This window comes from Rhyacophila brunnea, unplaced genomic scaffold (genome assembly GCF_057557595.1).
Source record: "Rhyacophila brunnea isolate RB1 unplaced genomic scaffold, BYU_Rbru_1.0 scaffold_16, whole genome shotgun sequence".
NCBI classification, from domain to species: domain Eukaryota; kingdom Metazoa; phylum Arthropoda; class Insecta; order Trichoptera; family Rhyacophilidae; genus Rhyacophila; species Rhyacophila brunnea.
Window position 1 is genome coordinate 30395841 of NW_028232816.1, and position 17496 is coordinate 30413336.

At 34.7% G+C, this 17496-nt stretch overlaps 1 protein-coding gene across 1 annotated transcript in view; it reads right to left on the reverse strand.

Annotated features, from left to right (window-relative positions):
* The window catches only part of Ptp36E (protein tyrosine phosphatase 36E), a 653618-nt gene that overhangs the window by 104176 nt on the left and 531946 nt on the right, over nucleotides 1-17496 (reverse strand). Inside the window, exon 7 of the mRNA XM_085943740.1 lies at nucleotides 5084-5221. Coding sequence (XP_085799866.1) covers nucleotides 5084-5221 — 138 coding nt within the window. The remainder of the gene's footprint in view (nucleotides 1-5083; nucleotides 5222-17496) is intronic.

The following is a 17496-nucleotide window of genomic DNA, read 5'->3' on the forward strand; positions in this document are numbered from 1 at the left end:
GAATATTAGATATACTTGAAAATACACAATTCTAACGAAAGACCTGCACAAAGTGGGTTACCTTCCGGATGTGCTGTAAAAAGGTACAATTCTTGAATGTTGAAAAATATTAGATACATTTAAACACGTTTAAAAGAATATGTATAGTATATTTTTTATTTATAAAATAGAAACACTTCCGGTTTTAGTATTGATCCAGAATTAACAGAGATTTAATCAATAATAACAGAGAATACTTCAAACGATACACGAAAACAGATTAACAAAATAAGATGACTCACTCGACCAAATAACCAGATGAATTTTCCAAAGGATTAGTTCAGTTAAGGTAGGTATCACATTTGACTACTAGAAACCACACTTATCACTAGTCTACATAACGCTTGCGGCGTCCAGACAATTTGCCGCGACATCTATGGGTCTCTTTTTGAAGTCACGCCACTACATACGTTATTTTCAATGACCACGTCTGTGTTATGATATACAATATGAAAGTTTCTCGCGGAAACGAAATGCACATTAAATATTGGGTTATATTGGAGGACATCCTGTGGGCTGTCGTAATAATGATCCGACATTAATTTATTGTGCACACTAAACTCTGTCAGTCAGACGTATTTGTTTCCATTGAACTAAGAATAGAATATGCAGAATGTAGTCAGAAAATATTCGTTTATCCACAAAATATCTAAAATTATGATACTAAATCAGGGCTCGAAATGGATCGGAATGCACCGGAGCGCCGTTCTGGGTCGTAAAATCGGCAACATTGTCGTTCCGTATCATGGAAAAAATAATTTTACAATGAGCTAGAATGGCCATAATATAACAAAAAATCACACACTTATTTTTTATAAAACACATAAAATTAGATAACTATGTTAATATTTTCATAAAATTACTGAGCGCTCCGGTTCGTAAAATTCTCCACTTCGAGCGCTGTACTAAATCATACATACAGTAAGAGGGGGTCAACCACGGCGATTGAATCCGTTCTGGTATGCCATGAGGTCGTCAATGACCGTCTTGTCAGTTGACGAGCTTGAGAGTTTGTAACGTGGTCATATCAGTGTATTCAGCGGAGGCATTGATTATCAAAGCTTAAAGTTCCAAACCTTCTGGTCGTCTTACAGTCATATAGGAGTGTTTATTACATTTTACTAATTTAAGACCAGCGATTGTCAACAGTTTTATCTTATTTCATCGCTACGCACCGTACTAAATGTGGAACCAATAACAAAAGAAAAAGTAACGAGCCCCGGGGCAGACTTCGGATGTGCCCGTCGCCTAATGTCTGATGCCATAAATTGAATTCAAAGAGATTATCTTTATTCTCGGGAGATTTTTGAGCACTGGCGACACTTTGCGAACATTTAATATGGAGTGTTTCAATCATACAACAATGAATTAGATCTCTAATTAACAAAGATTGGTACAAATTACATAACTTCTTCTCTTTTCAAAAATAAAACACAAAGAATGCTTTTTATTTGAAAATAGAACAAACAAGTGGCCATGTTTCAATTTTATTTCAATCCGATTTTTTGAAAAGTATTTTAGTACTAATATTTCATTAGGTTAGGTTATGTTAGATTAGTACTGTAAAATTCTCTAAACAGTTCGCATTTAGATAATAAAAAAATTTCTTATATCAAACCTCATCAAAGACCTACCAATTGAAAATCTCTTTATATATAATGTCTCATTTTGTCTTGCAGGTTATTCTACTGCCGAGTGTTGTATACACAATATAATATAACTGTAAGGATTACAATAGGTACCGTCTCAGTATTTTTCGATACCGAAATACCAGTTTAAAAATTAAACAGCACTGATATTATTTATTTGGTATGGAAAGTAGAAACAAAATGTATTAACTAACATACACGTAAAAGGTTTAACAGGATTGTATTTTTGTCGATTTCCATTGTCATTCGAAGTGTAAGTATAACAAGTGCAATAAACTAATAAAAATAGGTGGAATTATCAGTAGGGCACATACACATCTAAGATCACTTCATAATAAATAAATTTATTGAAAGATCAGATCAAGATCTTCAGGTTGTCCGATCCGCGTCGGCCAATATGTCCAAAAAACTGCAGAATGCGTCGCAGACATATTCTCGAAAGCCGTTCCTTTATCTGCAGTCTCTAGCTAGATGATTGACTGGTTCGTCCTGTGTTCTGTCCAAGAAATACGAAGCATTTGGCGCCAACACATCACAGGATCCGTGTAAAAATATAGAGAACACCAAGGTTTGCAAAAGCATCATTTTTGTGACAATCGAAATTCCCCGATCCTTTCATATAGTGGTAAGACGTGTCATTGCATTTTTGCAATCTGTGTGCGCCTTCTTATTTTTGCTACACATCCACCCTTTCCACTAATGGTCGATCCCAGATATATAAACTCGTCCACTGTTTTTAAGTTTTGGAGTGTACTTGCTGTTGGTAGAAGGTTAGCCCGATCGACAACCAATAACTTGGTCTTATTCCTATTAATAAAGAGGCCGTATTTGCGACTCTCTTCCTCTACCCAGTGTAGCAGCTCTGTGAGTTCTCTTTCATCAGCAGCGATTAATGTGGTATCATCTGCGAATCTTAAGTAGTTTATTTTCTGGTCACCAATTGTTATTCCGCTTTGCTAATCAGAAATACCGGTATTGGAACTTTCATTCGGTGTTGCAATCCCTAAATATAGGATAGTACCTAATAATAATAATGATAAAAGAAAATTGCTTTTTCATATGCGCAAAGAAAATGATGGGAAACATAACAATTTGCACACATTGTCGCAGGAATGAAAAATGGAAATTTTCAGAAGTCAATGTTGAAAGAAAATTTGAAATAAATTGCTGTCGCGCTTGATGTATAATCGAGCGAAAAAAGCGACTGTTTTTATGTTTTGTATAATACAACAAAAACAAAGCAAACACAAATATTGTCTTTTCTGATATTTGTATAGCTATTAGTGTCAAAAGCTATATATGTACCTACAGTTAAAATCGTCGATGTGACAATTTTTTCGAAATGTTTTTTTTCTGTTTTCGTCTATATTAAACCTTTCGGTAAAACACTCAATGGTTTATCATAATAATAATCATCATCAGCTGGGGACGATTCACTGCTGGATAGAGACCTACCCTAGTTCCTTCCACTCTTCTCGGTCCCTAATTTTTCACCGTGTCCGGAAACTTGTACATATGCAGTTCGCCGTATCACACTTCACCGTGAAATGTTGTATCGGAAATATATGGCGGTATATTAAAGACCATCCAACCTCTTTGGGTCGTATAGCACTGACATAAAATTCATGTCTAAATAAAACACGGTTCTTGTCGGTTTACACTTTACAGAAAGCCAGCAGCAAACAAATTTAGAAAATAGCCGATATACTGGATACTGGTTTGGTAAGGTTTTCATTCTTGAATTCATGAATTTTGCCAAAATCAGATATGAAAATTGAATTAATGTTCATATTGAATCTAATAAAATTGGAGACCGTGTAGTATACTTTTATCTCTTTCCGATAGAAAGCGTACGGTGAACTGTGCCACGGTGAAATGTTTTACGTACAATTTACATGTAACCGTTTTTCACTGCTACTTATGTTCGCCGGACTATTTAGTAACAAAACTAATCAATTGTCGCTCATAGAAACCAGGACGTAATAGCTGATCGGCCGAACTAAAGGTTAGGTCCTTTCAAAAAACATATTATAATTTAGTGATGGGAACCGAGTCACTTAGTGGTGACTCGGAGACTTTCATTCAATTAGAATTCGTACTGATCCGTTCTGGCTAATTAGTTCATTTGAGTAAGTTGAAAACATGAACGTATTACGTCTTACTTCATCATTATTGACATCTCACTATTCTCGTAAAACCATTCGTGTCATTAAGTCATGGAATACGAAAAAAACTAGCGTATGACGTCATTTAACTGTACGTTACTTTCGCGTAGAAGCTGGTAGCTGTTTCACAGGCAACCTGTGACTTTGGAAGTATTGGTTTTTAGCAAAGACGTCAAAGTCAGTCATAAAGTATTCACGTAGAAGATGTGTACATGACAGATTAACAGGAAAGCTCATACTCATGAATCAGTCGTACAGAAACGTCGCATGTCTAATTGGAATAATCCCAGAGAATGGCATTGCCATCTTACGATATGATAAGATTGAACTACCGTCGCTTGGCCGAGTTGTTAAGAGCTAAGAAGTTACATGGATGATTTAAATTTTAACTTAAGCAATAAAATAAATTCTAAAATACAAACCCTAAGGATGCCTCAGTACTAGAGATGGGAAAACTGGTCGATTTTGAAGACTAAGTATACTTACTACCAGTATAAAAAAACACTTAGTATCGAAACTTGTTCCAAAATATTTACTAGTATTTGGAATACTATATAGAGCATTTGGCGTGCGTATGCGACAAAAGTTTCATACTCAACTGAAACTTAAACCAACTCCATATTAGTATTTGAAATACGTGTCGGCTCAGGGGACTCAGACTGTGTACTCGGCTTCAATAGATTCGCTAAAAATACGCTGAGCTCCGCTTGTCGAAAAGTCCCATTTATTATAATATTTTAAACACATTTTAACTATATGAGTTGTTTTCTGTTAGGTTACAATATTCTTGTTAACAAAAATAAATAACAGTGATTTAAAAAAAAAAATAAACATGTTTTGAGCGATCATATAACAAGCCTAAGGCTGTGCGTCATCTCACCACTGTGCTGCGACACAAAATTTATGACCTATTATTCATACATTCGAACGCAATAGACTAATAAATTAAAATATACCTATATTCAAGTGCTATCTCGTTCGCGCGCATTTAATGTCAAAGTGTTGAAAGTCTACCAACTGGCAAGTGCACAGAACAGCGACTCACGATGATATTATCATAAGTTTTTTGGAATAAGTTTATTAGGCCACACATACTGAGTATGGGTAGTTTCATCCGAAACTTGAGTACACAAACTGATGACAGTATTTCCAACTCACCCCTACCCAGTACACCAGAATACCAGCAATAGGAATAAATAAAATAATTAAAATACATATGTTTACACTTACGTCACCATCTTTTTTGTATAAGCGAAATGTCCTGATGTGGAAGTTGGCGAGTTCTTCCTCCTGAGCGACTCCTATGTGGATTCCGCCATATGATTCGTCTTTGTCTTTTGATGGAGGCCAATACTGCACGCACATAACCTAGGATCAAAGCAGAAATTATAAATTAGTTTTAGTAATGTACTGAAAATAGAAAAAAACAAATAATGTTAAAAATAATATCTTCTAATGGATTTAAGTTTTGTACTATCCCATTCGAGCGGAATTGTACAAACTTAAATCCGTTAGAATTTAAATTCAAATTCCATCAAGTAGGTACCTTCGGTCGATAGTATTAATATTACTAATATCTTCCAAAAAAGTTGAAAAAACAGCAAATGTGTGTTATGTTTTTTTTTAACAGTTTGTACCATATCTAGAGTATCGCTATCCACATTGAGTAAAAAGGAGAAGAAAGAAAATATGTATTTATATATTTATTTTCATGTCCAAAATCAAATTCTAATCTTTTTTTAATTTCTCATTGCCATTTTTTTAACTTCCAGAATCCGAGAAAAGAGCGTTAAAAAACATTTTCCTTACTAATTAAAGTACGATCAGTTTTGTTGTTAATTTTTTTCGTAAAAACATGAAAAATTTTACAAATGATAATATAAATTACTAGTATATTAAATTCTATAGGTATTTTTTCAAATCGATACATATTTCGGTTGTAACACCATTACTAAGAATACTAAAATGTAATATATAATATGTCATTTTATAACATCCTGCACATTTTACATTTATATACTGCCAAAAGGCACGTTATACTATATTCAATCTATCAGTCTATACGGGCACTAATGCATTTTGCAAAGTGGTCTATTTATGTGCTAATTTAATTAGTCTCCAATGCATAATAAGCTCGCCGGTGTATTTATGTCTGTCCATTAAAAAAAATATGGGATTAACTTTACAGTATTTTTCTACTGAGAGACCAAAGGTTTTTGCTATTTTTATTTCTGATTAAATATGCAAAAAAGTTTTGGTAAGTACCATTTAATAGACGTTTTGGATATAAATAACTTTTACGCTATTATTATCATTCAATATATTTGGCCAAATAAACAGATTTTTTCTTAATGTCGGGATGTAGGAATGATAAATATATATGTAGCGATTGTGCTACTCTGCATTAAATTAGTGACATACTTTAATATATTGTAGGTTTTGTTATTAAGGCTATACTTCAGCTGGGGCACGGTCTAAAACCATCATGACTACGCGACGCGATTTGTCATAAAATTCAACATGCGTCCATTTAATGGTATGTTTACTGTTCTATTAGTAATAATAATAGTATATTCATTGACATGTTTTCTTTTTCAAGTAAATGGGTAACGTTTTTTAGTCGTCTTTACAAGATTTAAGAATTGATTTCCCCGTCGCCATCACAAAACAAATTAACGTGTTCACAGCTCGACTTTCGCTCTCCGATTGGCAGCTAGTCCGAAATTTCGTCGCACCTATAGCTGAAAATTATTTGCCGTGTCACTGAAGTATGATCTTAAAACAAAACATCAGCAATAATATTTGTCAGCAATTCCTCTATCATAACTAGATCATTAGCGTTTATTTTAATTGATAATTACGATAATATCTATGGTGATATAATATGTACCGCATTAATATAAATACGAAGAACAATCTATTAACTAACACTCCACTCATCGAGTCCGTCACAAGACGTAGATGTTGCTATTGTAACGAGTTCTTCACTCGACATAGTACATCCGTTATTCTACTCGAATCAAGTCTCTCAGTGCATTTTTATAGTTATCATATTATCAATCTCATCAGTGGGACTTCGGAATATAAATTTATAAGTTTCGTCATATGTTTTTCATTTCTAAAAATAGTCGTAAGTTCGTCACACTTTTGGGACGTTGATGATAATCTAACATAACCTCAAACATTATTAAATTTTGTTATAACGTCCCTAACGCTCTTTTGGCTTGGCAACATCGAATATGCCGAACTGAGAGTGCTTAAAAATACTATTCAAAAACAGTTTTGTTTTACATGACTACATATTCCATCTAAATAAATTGGTAAATAGTAAAAGGGATGAAAGGTATTAATAAAAGTATGTACGTTTTTTAATAAGTAAAAAATTTGACGTTCTTGTTCAATTTATTTATATTCCTACCCGTTTAAAGAAAGTATAAAAAGGCTGTATCTCCTAAGGGATTGTGAAAATATCTTTAAAAAGAAAACAGTTTAGAATGATGAAAAGGATTTCTTTCTAATAAGAGAGGAAAGGCAGCTATTGGTCTAAATCTGTCATTCAACGTTGCCAAATAATGTAAATGTAAATCTGTGAGATTTAAATAAATAACTTAGATGAGCCTCAGAAACATAACGTCAGCTGAATGCAGAACTATTCTAACTTACAATTGAAATATGAGATTTTGAAACAGCCTACTTCAGTTATTTATTATTTATATGGACAAGTATATGCACAATTTTTTTCATCAATAGTCCTACTAAAATGTGATGCATTTATTTATCCATAAAGATAATAAATAATTTCAGTAAGTTGTTTCAAAAAACTCTCTCCTCAAAAATTTCAAATGTAAGTTAGAATAGTTCTGCATTCAGCTGACGATAAGTACAATAAAATAAAATATGGTCGCCAATATTCATAAAATTAGACGTATCACCTCGGATGCATAGTTTTGGTTAGATTTCGGCGTGATTAGTATTATAAAGGTTGCTAAATAAATTTGGTAAATGACATTGACTGAAATGCAATGTGTGTAGATTCGAGTTCCATTCTTTATAATGTTTTTCAAATATGTGTCGCTACATTTCAAAATCAGCCAAGTCCACCTTTAAGTATTTTTTACTTTTTGTGAATTGCTGAAGAACTAGCTTACTAACATTTCTGCATTATCAAAATGTGGAATTTATTAATTTTAAATATTCTATACTCGAAATAATATAAACTTTCACCCTTGTGACTGTATTTGAGAAAACAAAAAGCTGTTTTTTTCCTATTCACCTATTGACTGACTTGGCTGATTTTGAAATCTAGCGACACTTATACCTTTGGGGAGGTTGTAGGATGATGATGAAGAAGTCGTAAATGGCGTATGCAGGAGCGAGTTTTATTGGCAGCGTAATGGTCGGTACAATAGATGTTACAGCAGTTCAGATTACAATGACAGTACATAATATGATAGGTACGGAGCCGAGGGAAGCGATTTCGAGACTGCGATGGTAACAGACTAGAAACGTATCTTCGAGTGACAATTTGATAAATCATTCTTCGTTATTTATACAGTCAAAAGTAATACATAAACATTATATTATTCTAGTACATAATTATCTTGAAGGAGTCAGCAGATTAAATTCGAGTAGTTTATTTATTATTACAGTTGTAATGTAATAATATGAGACTATGGGAATAGATGTTCAAATGATTTTCCATTGCGATAGCGTATTTCATATCGCTTTTTGATATATTATGATTCGCTGGGAATGGTCGAATAATTTGACACATTAAAAATAGATATTTGATCGTTAATATACTACAGCTGCATACCTATATATTTTTAAAATAGTATGTATATTTTTGAAGTGTTCCAATCTTGATACTCCTTCGCGAACACGCGATGTGTAAAAGACTGATATAATATTGTCAACGTTGTAATTCTACTGTCTGTCACATTTAATCAGTTTCAAATCTGTGTTCATCCTGACACAGCCCTATATTATACAAAAACATTCCTCCCTTTCTCTACCGTGATCTCTCACCCTTATTTGTTCGAAGCCGGAGGACGATTTGTTAGTACGTAAGAATTCTTCAATGCGCAGAGAAAGTTTTTGTGCCTAATATGAATAGTGTGCCGTGACGAGAAAAACGATTGGAGGTACCGCCCTAGTTTATGATCAAAATATGAATATTAAGGTGCTTTTACACGGGGCACTATCGGTAATCATAGCAGGTAAATTATTCACCAATAATTAATATTTTGTTTATACGTTACTATCTTCTTGGTCGTTCTCTGACAGATTTTCCATTCTAATTGATCCTCTGCCTTTCTCAGTTCAGAGTAAAGAGTTCACGTAGTAGCCCCAGCGTACAGAAGCTCTTCCCCTGTTTCACATTCCCTGGAGACTACCCACACCCACCAGTTTCTCCAAATTATCCGACCCGCACCGAACATATGTCCAAAAAACTGCAGAATACGTCTCAAACATATTGGCGAGAGCTGTTCCTTTTTCTGTAGTTTCTGGATGATTGACTGGTTCATCCCATGATTTGTTCAAGAAATACAAAGCATTTTGCGCCAGAAAAGATTTAAAAAAATTGCCTTTCGCTTCCTTACCCTCAGGGTTCATAACTCGACACCGTACAAAAATATGGAGAACACTAATGTTTGCACAAGCACAATTTTCGTGCCAATTGAAGTTTCCCGATTGTTCCATACAATGGTAAGACATGTCAATGCATTTTCGCAATCTGTGTACGTCGTCTTATCTCTGGTCGATTCTAAATATAAAAAACTAGTCAACTGTTTCTAGGTTTTGGGGAAGAGTTGCTGATGGTAAGGTTAGACTGGTTGATAACAATTATTAGCTTGCCCTTATTTCTATTAATAAGTTGGCTGTATTATAAGGCGAAATTTTACGGTCATAGCTCGCAATAATACTATGTTCTAGTCTGCTGCTGAAAGTTATATGACATGAGACTAGCAATAACAAAAATCTAAAACTCTAAAATCGTCAAAACTGCAACCAATTTGGAAGAGCAAAAATATATCATGACAACTAAAATGAATCTAGTAAGATAAGACGGCGATCCCTGTAGAGGTTTTCACCAACTCTACAACTTACTGCCACGCCATTGTCTATGCTCATGTTTGGGGAAAAGACAGCGGCGAAGCGGAAATAAGAATCTGACAGTTGTCTAGAGACCTCGTTTATGTGTAAAGGTTATAAGGACGCTTCAGTCCTTTGCTGATTTATCAAGTTAAACGATACATGTTATTTATATAAAATTTAACACTATGTTATTTACCGTGTAATAACAAACCTGTAAATGTGTGCCATAATATAAACATTATAAAACACCAACTCGTGTATTATTCAACTCTGCCCGAATATTTGTCACACACACGATCAACCTGTCTGATATCAAACGAATAACGGATGTACATCCCTTATACCCCACAGAAAACCCTTGGTGACTCCAGTTGGGGTCGCGACCCATAAATTGGGAACCCGTAAATAAAAAGTGGACCAGGTTGAATAACATTCGTTCATTCCACATTGTGTAGTTACACACTGATGAATTTGAAAGCTTTATCCTCAACGATCATCGAAAGTGCCCAGTGTCAATGCGCCTTTAGAAAATCGACGAATCCTTTTAAATAAGTACGAAACTAAACTACGTATAAATAAAATAACCTTTTGAAGTATAGAGTTAGCTAAGAGATTACATTGGTTGACAAAGACGTCTGCGAGTAGTTCATTATGACAATCATCAAAGTGATTTCGAATTCTGTGATGTAATTTTAGTCACAAACTTTATCGCTGAGCTGATTGGCTGTCAAGGATTTATACCGTGTTATAAGACTTGATGTAGCAATAATTATTGAAAGCATTAGTGGTTGGAAAATCACGTGTCCGGAATATAAATAAATAAATTACATGCGCCGTTTCTGCTTCATAATAGAACATTATAATAATTTGATATACATAATTTTGAACACTTCTGAGAAATACGAGTATTATATTATAGCCAATAGAAAAAAGCTTTTTTTGAAAAATACGACACCCATCACTTTACGTTTCTGGCGGTTAATCAGTGATGTCCCTAGATAAAATGCCGCCCCTAAGCAGCGCCAAAATGCCGCCTCATTTTTTTAATCATCCTTTCATGAGTCCAATATCTAAGAAATGTGTTGTATGGATACATTACCAACAAAATATCAGACTAATCGCAAATCTGCAAGTGTGGTTTCTGGTCACCAAGGACGTTGAAGGGCAACAGAAGTAAACTAGATATCGTGAACCCGGTAAAACCAGTGAGCTAATTTTTTTAATGGAAAGATATTTTCATTATTACTAAGTTTATGTAGCTATTTCTATATATTCCAAATGATTTTCCTCGATTTGCCGCCCTTCGAGTAACTGCCATCCCCAAGCGACGCTCAATCTGCCTACCCCCACGGAACGTCACTGCGGTTAATTATGTAAGAAAGTCAACCGTCTGAACTGCTAAAAGGTGATATCTTTCAACAGCCTCTCTCTTGGCCGTGATAACTTTGAGAGCGAGGCAGAGTACGTCAATTTTACATATTGAGAATTGAGACGCAAGATCCGACTGTTTTGTTGCAATCGAAATAACGTGACTAATAAAATTGTATGTTATTATATGTTGATATATCTGACGTGTCAATACAAAATTCTTATGTTCGGCTCATTACCGACTGGATGGCGCTGGTTCGGCTTTATCCACTTGTGTTCGGTTTTATGCGCTTGGGTTCGGCAGCACAAACATATCCGAATTTGACCGACATGGCTACCAACCTAAATTTTCGCCGTATTACGAATTAGAGATAGTCGACGATAGATTTTTAGTATATAGGATACCTTCCGTACTAATTTGTAGCAATAAAAATAACGGAAACGTGCTAAACTGATAACCAAAGTGAAGAATAGATCTGCTGGCGCCGAATTATCCTAGACCCGGCCTGGATCACCATGTAGAGCGGCTCTCCTTTTTGAACATTTCCCACTTTCTTAAAATAGGACTTGATAACTGCATTACGGCGGACATTTTATGTACATACTTCCGTGAGATTTTAACAGATCCAGATGTTTGCGTTGTACTTTGTAGATAATTAATTCATTCAATAAACAAAACAAATTCAAAATTCCTCAGTTAATTTCGTCCAGAGCTGCTTTCACTGTCAAACAAAGTTCTATGCTCAAAAACTCTGCATCCCAATTCGGTGGTAAACAACCGAATCTTTTTTTTTCTATATTGGAGGCTCGAAAAGAAATGCTATCTATTTAAGTTTTAATAAAATAAATTAGACGGAGAGTTTGTATTATTAATGATAAGGGTCCGCTCTGTCAAAAACAGAAGAAGTGTAATGGGATTTCGTCTTTACTCTGCGTAGAGTTAAGTTTTCATAATGACCTTCATAAATAATATTACAATATACTTAAGTATATTAATATTATAGACCTACCACTAAAATGTGTTTATTGCACGAGTGACTTCGCTAATCTAATATTACAGACGGGTTCACTGAGATGACGACTTGAAGACGGTATCGACTGCAAGTGAACTCCAGATGAAGAACATAAAACTATAATATAGTAATTATTGATCTCCGTTCCCTGTTCATCACACATCGTATTCATCAGTTGAAGTCATTGATATACTACTAGATGAGCAGTTCCCATACAAGTGTCATTTTAAAAGTGTACCACAAAAGATATTATGAATATCGTCTTATAATATTTCCTTGTAGGTATAATGCGTTAAGACTGATAACATGGATTCCCGAATTTCACCCGTATTGCCCTGGCTGTAAAACTAAATTTGCGTTCTTGGAATAGTGAACCTAAGGGTGGCTGCAACGCAAAGCAGACAGAGCAAGTCGTCATGCGCTGACTATTAGTTAGAGTAAGATGCAAGCTAGATCGGGCTTACCCAGTAAGTTTTAACAAAGGGTGACTCGCTGAAGATCGGGCGTCATTTTAAGAAGCGTATGATTCATCCAGTAGTATATCAATGGTTGAAGTACGGCCTTATGGTGGAGAGAGTCCAAAAGAAATTTTTAAGACTCCTTTACTTTCGGCTGTATGGATATTATCCGTGGCTCTATCCGACTGATTTTCTCTTAAGGATGCTTACATACTGTAGCTTAAAATTTAGAAGGGATCTTTATTTAGCTACATATTTTTTCAGACTTATACGCGGCGTAAATGTGAACTCTGCCATTCTTGGTGGTGTTGGCCTGTGTGTCTCTGATAATTACCTTAGGAATCGAGGGCATCCGTTGTTTGTTCTCCCACGGTGCAGAACTAACCTGCCATTAGTAATGCCAATTGGGAGGGCAGTAACCATGTTTAATGAAATCGCTTCGGATATTGATATATTCCACTTACATGAGAGTGAATTTAGGTGGACGTTGTTTTATGAGTTTTTAAGATAGGGTCTATCAAAGTTCACTCTGTGTGCTTCCATCTACTTTTATTTTATTTATTTTCTTATTTTATAACTTATTCTCTGTATTTTTATTTTTAAAAATTATTAACAATTATTTTATGTCATGTCGTGAACGCTTTGAATTTATAATTTGTTATGTTCATTATATGTAAAATAAATAAATTTGATTTGATTTGTAACTGCTGTCAAACGTCCTAGTTATATCCGTCTAGCTATCCATGCATTCCGTTTTTCACATAGTTGATTATATTGAGAGACCCCTAGCCCAGTGGTTCGAAATCTTTTTGGCCGGTGGTCGGGGGAAAAATGAAAAATAAAAGATACACAAACAATAAAAATGTATAGTACCAATGTAGTAGATTTTTAATGAGCTAGGTAGGTACCTATATATCGTCACTGTACAAGTAGCGTAACCCTCAAATATCAAATTGTTTAGGAAGTGAAAAAAAACTGTGGGCATTGGATTTACTTATAATCTGATTTTATATAATATTTGTTTAATGTTTTATTACAAATTGAGTGGCTTACTGTACGTACGTACCATGTGGCTTCCTTTTATAGAGGGTTACAGCATCTGTCTGGAATATTTTTTGTCACGTTACAAATGGCTTTAATAATTTGGCTTCACGTTTTGTTGTGGTGTTTAATAAAGATTTTTTTGTTAAAACAATTTGAGTTATGGTGAGGTGGTGGTAGATGGAAGGTCATTGTTGCTTGGTTGTTGAGATGATAGCTTATTGGTTGATACAAGAATACACTGGATACAATAATAATGACCGTGACGTGAGATTATAATCGCGATGTGATGAAGTACTCATGAGATCGATATGATCAAGAGATTAATTATAAGAATGCACTGAGAGACTTGATATGAGTGGAATAACGGATGTACTATGTCGAGTGAATAATTCGTGACAATAGCTGCACGTCTCGTAACGGGCTCGATGAGTTGAGTGGGGATTCTTCTTATTTATATTAATGCAGTACATATTATATTACCATAGATTTTGTCGTAATTTTCAATCAAAACAACCACTACTGGTCTAATAATGATTGAAGAAACGCTGACAATTATTATTGCTAATGTTTTGTTTTAATAACACAGGGTTTCTCAAACTTTTTCTGCAATGGAACACTACGCAAACCCGGAAATTTTAACGGAATACTCGCTTATTTTGTAGGTTATTTATTAGCGCAGCTAACCGTTCTGCCAATTTTGGCAACTGTCATTGAACTGACAAGACTTGTCAGCCGGTCAGTTAAAAACAATATACCGCATATTTTTCATGCGCACGGTGTGAGAAAAGATGGTCCTCCGCCTGTACTTAGATCATGGCCCCCACATCCCGAAGCGGGTCCCCAGGCTAGGATCTCTGGTGGCTCCCTACTTATCGCTAAGGTTAAAGGCAATGTGACGATCTACAGTTGCATATTCCAAATGGTGTTCGAGGTAAAAATAAGGGTATTTTTTTTAGCGATTTTTTGTATTTTGAATACTCCCAATTTTTATTGATATGCACAATTATGGACATGTCAAATATCGACAATAATCAAAAATTGTAAGTATGGCAAAACCACATATTATTAAATGTTAGTATGCTTGAAGTGAAACAGCGCCGCAAACGACATTTTTTTTACTATTAGTGCATGTTTGTGATGTGTTTATCTCACCTGCTGGTCGATCTCTCACGCCGGCCCCCCCGTAAGCCCAGGCCCTCAGGCTAGAGACCTGTTAGCCCCCCCTTGTGGGAGCCATGACCTATCTAGATACTTGACGTCATAAACATCAGTGGAAATTGATCATCACTCGCCTTTCAATATGAAGTAGATTATTTAATTATTTTAGTTTTACTTATTTTACTTCTACTTAGTAGAAGATCATTAAATGTGTTGCAGTATATTAAACCTTTCCAAATGGTCGCGGAACACCTGTTCAGGTTCGGCGGAACACTGGTGATCCGCGGAACATAGTTTGGGAAACCCTGTAATAACAAAACCTACAAAATACTAAAGTATATCACTACTTTAATACAGAGTAGCATGATCGTTACAAATACATTACGCATTTTGCGAAACATTGATTTGTTTCGAACGATTGATGCGGTTACGTTTAGTATTAAACGTGATAGTACTCGAAATGGGTATTTGTGTCGCTACATTTCAAAATCAGTCAAGTCTACCTTTAGGTATTTTTTACTTTTTTGTGAATTGCTGAAGAACTACTGCTTTAGGTATAACAATTCTGCATTATCAAAATTTGGAATTTATTAATTTTAAATATTCTATACTCGAAATAATATAAACTTTCACCCTTGTGACTGTGTATTTGAGAAAACACAAAGCTGCTTTTCTCCTATTCATCTACTATGGACTTGGCTGATTTTGTAACACAATGTTGACACATTTGTAACAATCACAAACCTAGCTTTATTATAGGTAGATACTCTATATTATAAGATTTGTCTATAAAATTTAATTTATGCCCTGTTGTTCGTCGTCCAGTTGGCGGCTCCGAATCGTTAAAGTACCGTTATTTATGTGGAAATATAACGTGTCGATTTTTTTATTAGTTTTTTTCCGAATGTGTTGGCAACAAATCGAATCGACAAAACTATCAATAGAAATGTCCCGGTTAACTGATTGCTCTACCCCTAAAGGCTCTAAATGACTTATAGATATTATTACTTTACAATTTAGTGATCGCGATTCAATGTAACAAAATACCTAGCCGTTGGGGTGAAAAGAATCTCTCGTAGAGGGTGGTATAAAAACCTCATTCGTATTCTGGCAGAACCTCTGAGCGTTACGGGAGGCGATAGAACTATTAAGTTAACGTCATCCTTCAACGTCTCCGCTAGCGTAAAAATGGGAGAACGGGAGAACGTTTGTTGACTTTGGTATTACTCATCACTGTTCACACATAGTTGACTTCGACACTAGACTAAAAAATTCGCACAAAAATACAATTTTTAAATCGATTCAAATCATTTCACACACAATAAAAAAGTGTGCACTGTTTTCAAGCTTGATTTGACAAAATAACCCCCGTTTCACACGTATCCAGTTTTTTCGCCGCGTTACTAAAATAATCACGCGGTTGTTTATCGCGGCTATACAATTCGCTGTGTGTGAACGGGTAAATAATAATTACACTGACATTGGAAATCTTCATTCTTTGGAAAAGTAGATAAAATGTCACGCGATTGAATTTGTCTACATGCTTTATGAATGGTAAACACCGAACAGATTAATAAATATAAATGTAAAATCGTCATGGCCCAAGGTTTTGAAGCAGAGTACTTTATGAACATCTTAAATTTATAATTTGTAATGTTCACGGTATGTAAAAAATAAACAAATTTCAATTTGAATGGCGGTCAAGCCTTAAAACTCAAGTATAACAAAGCGTGCCGACTGCCCTTAAATATTGAATTCACGTTACTTTTACGTGACAAGCTTTAATTCATATTATTATCATACATACAGTGACGTCCCATGGGGATAGACAGGTCATGTGTTGCATAGGGGCGGCACATTAAGAAGGTCGGCGAATGAGAGAGCGAATACAAATATTACTACTTTTTAAAAGAGTGGCGGTTTTTAATGAAGAGGAAGGTGCGGTCGCTTTAAAGGCGGACGTGCTCAGCGTGGGTCAAAATGGAACTTTTTTCTATTTTCAAAGCATGATCTTGGACATACCTTAAACGTTGTAGATAATCTATTTATATAATTTTGCTAGCCTTATTATCCTTTATATTTATTTTAAACATTTGATGACTGCATAAAGTATTTTTATTACATAAAATAGTATTCTTTTAAACCTCTCGCTCTAATGTTTTAGAATATAGTCATATTTCAGTACATAAATGTGCAGTGGTGTTAAGATTTTTGACATTTATTAATTTTTAAAAGCATTTACGGATTAAACGCATTAAACGTACTATACGGTCTCCAATTTTATTAGATTCAATAGGAACATCAATTAAATTTTCATAAATGATTTTGGTAAAATTAATGAATTCAAGAATGAAAACCTAACCCAACTCAACCTAACCTATTCCAACAAATAATCCAGTATATCGGCTATTTTTGAATTTGTTTGCTGCTCGCTCCTTGTAAAGTGTAAATCGACAAGAACCGTGTTTTATTTATACATAAATTTTATGTCAGTTGTATACGA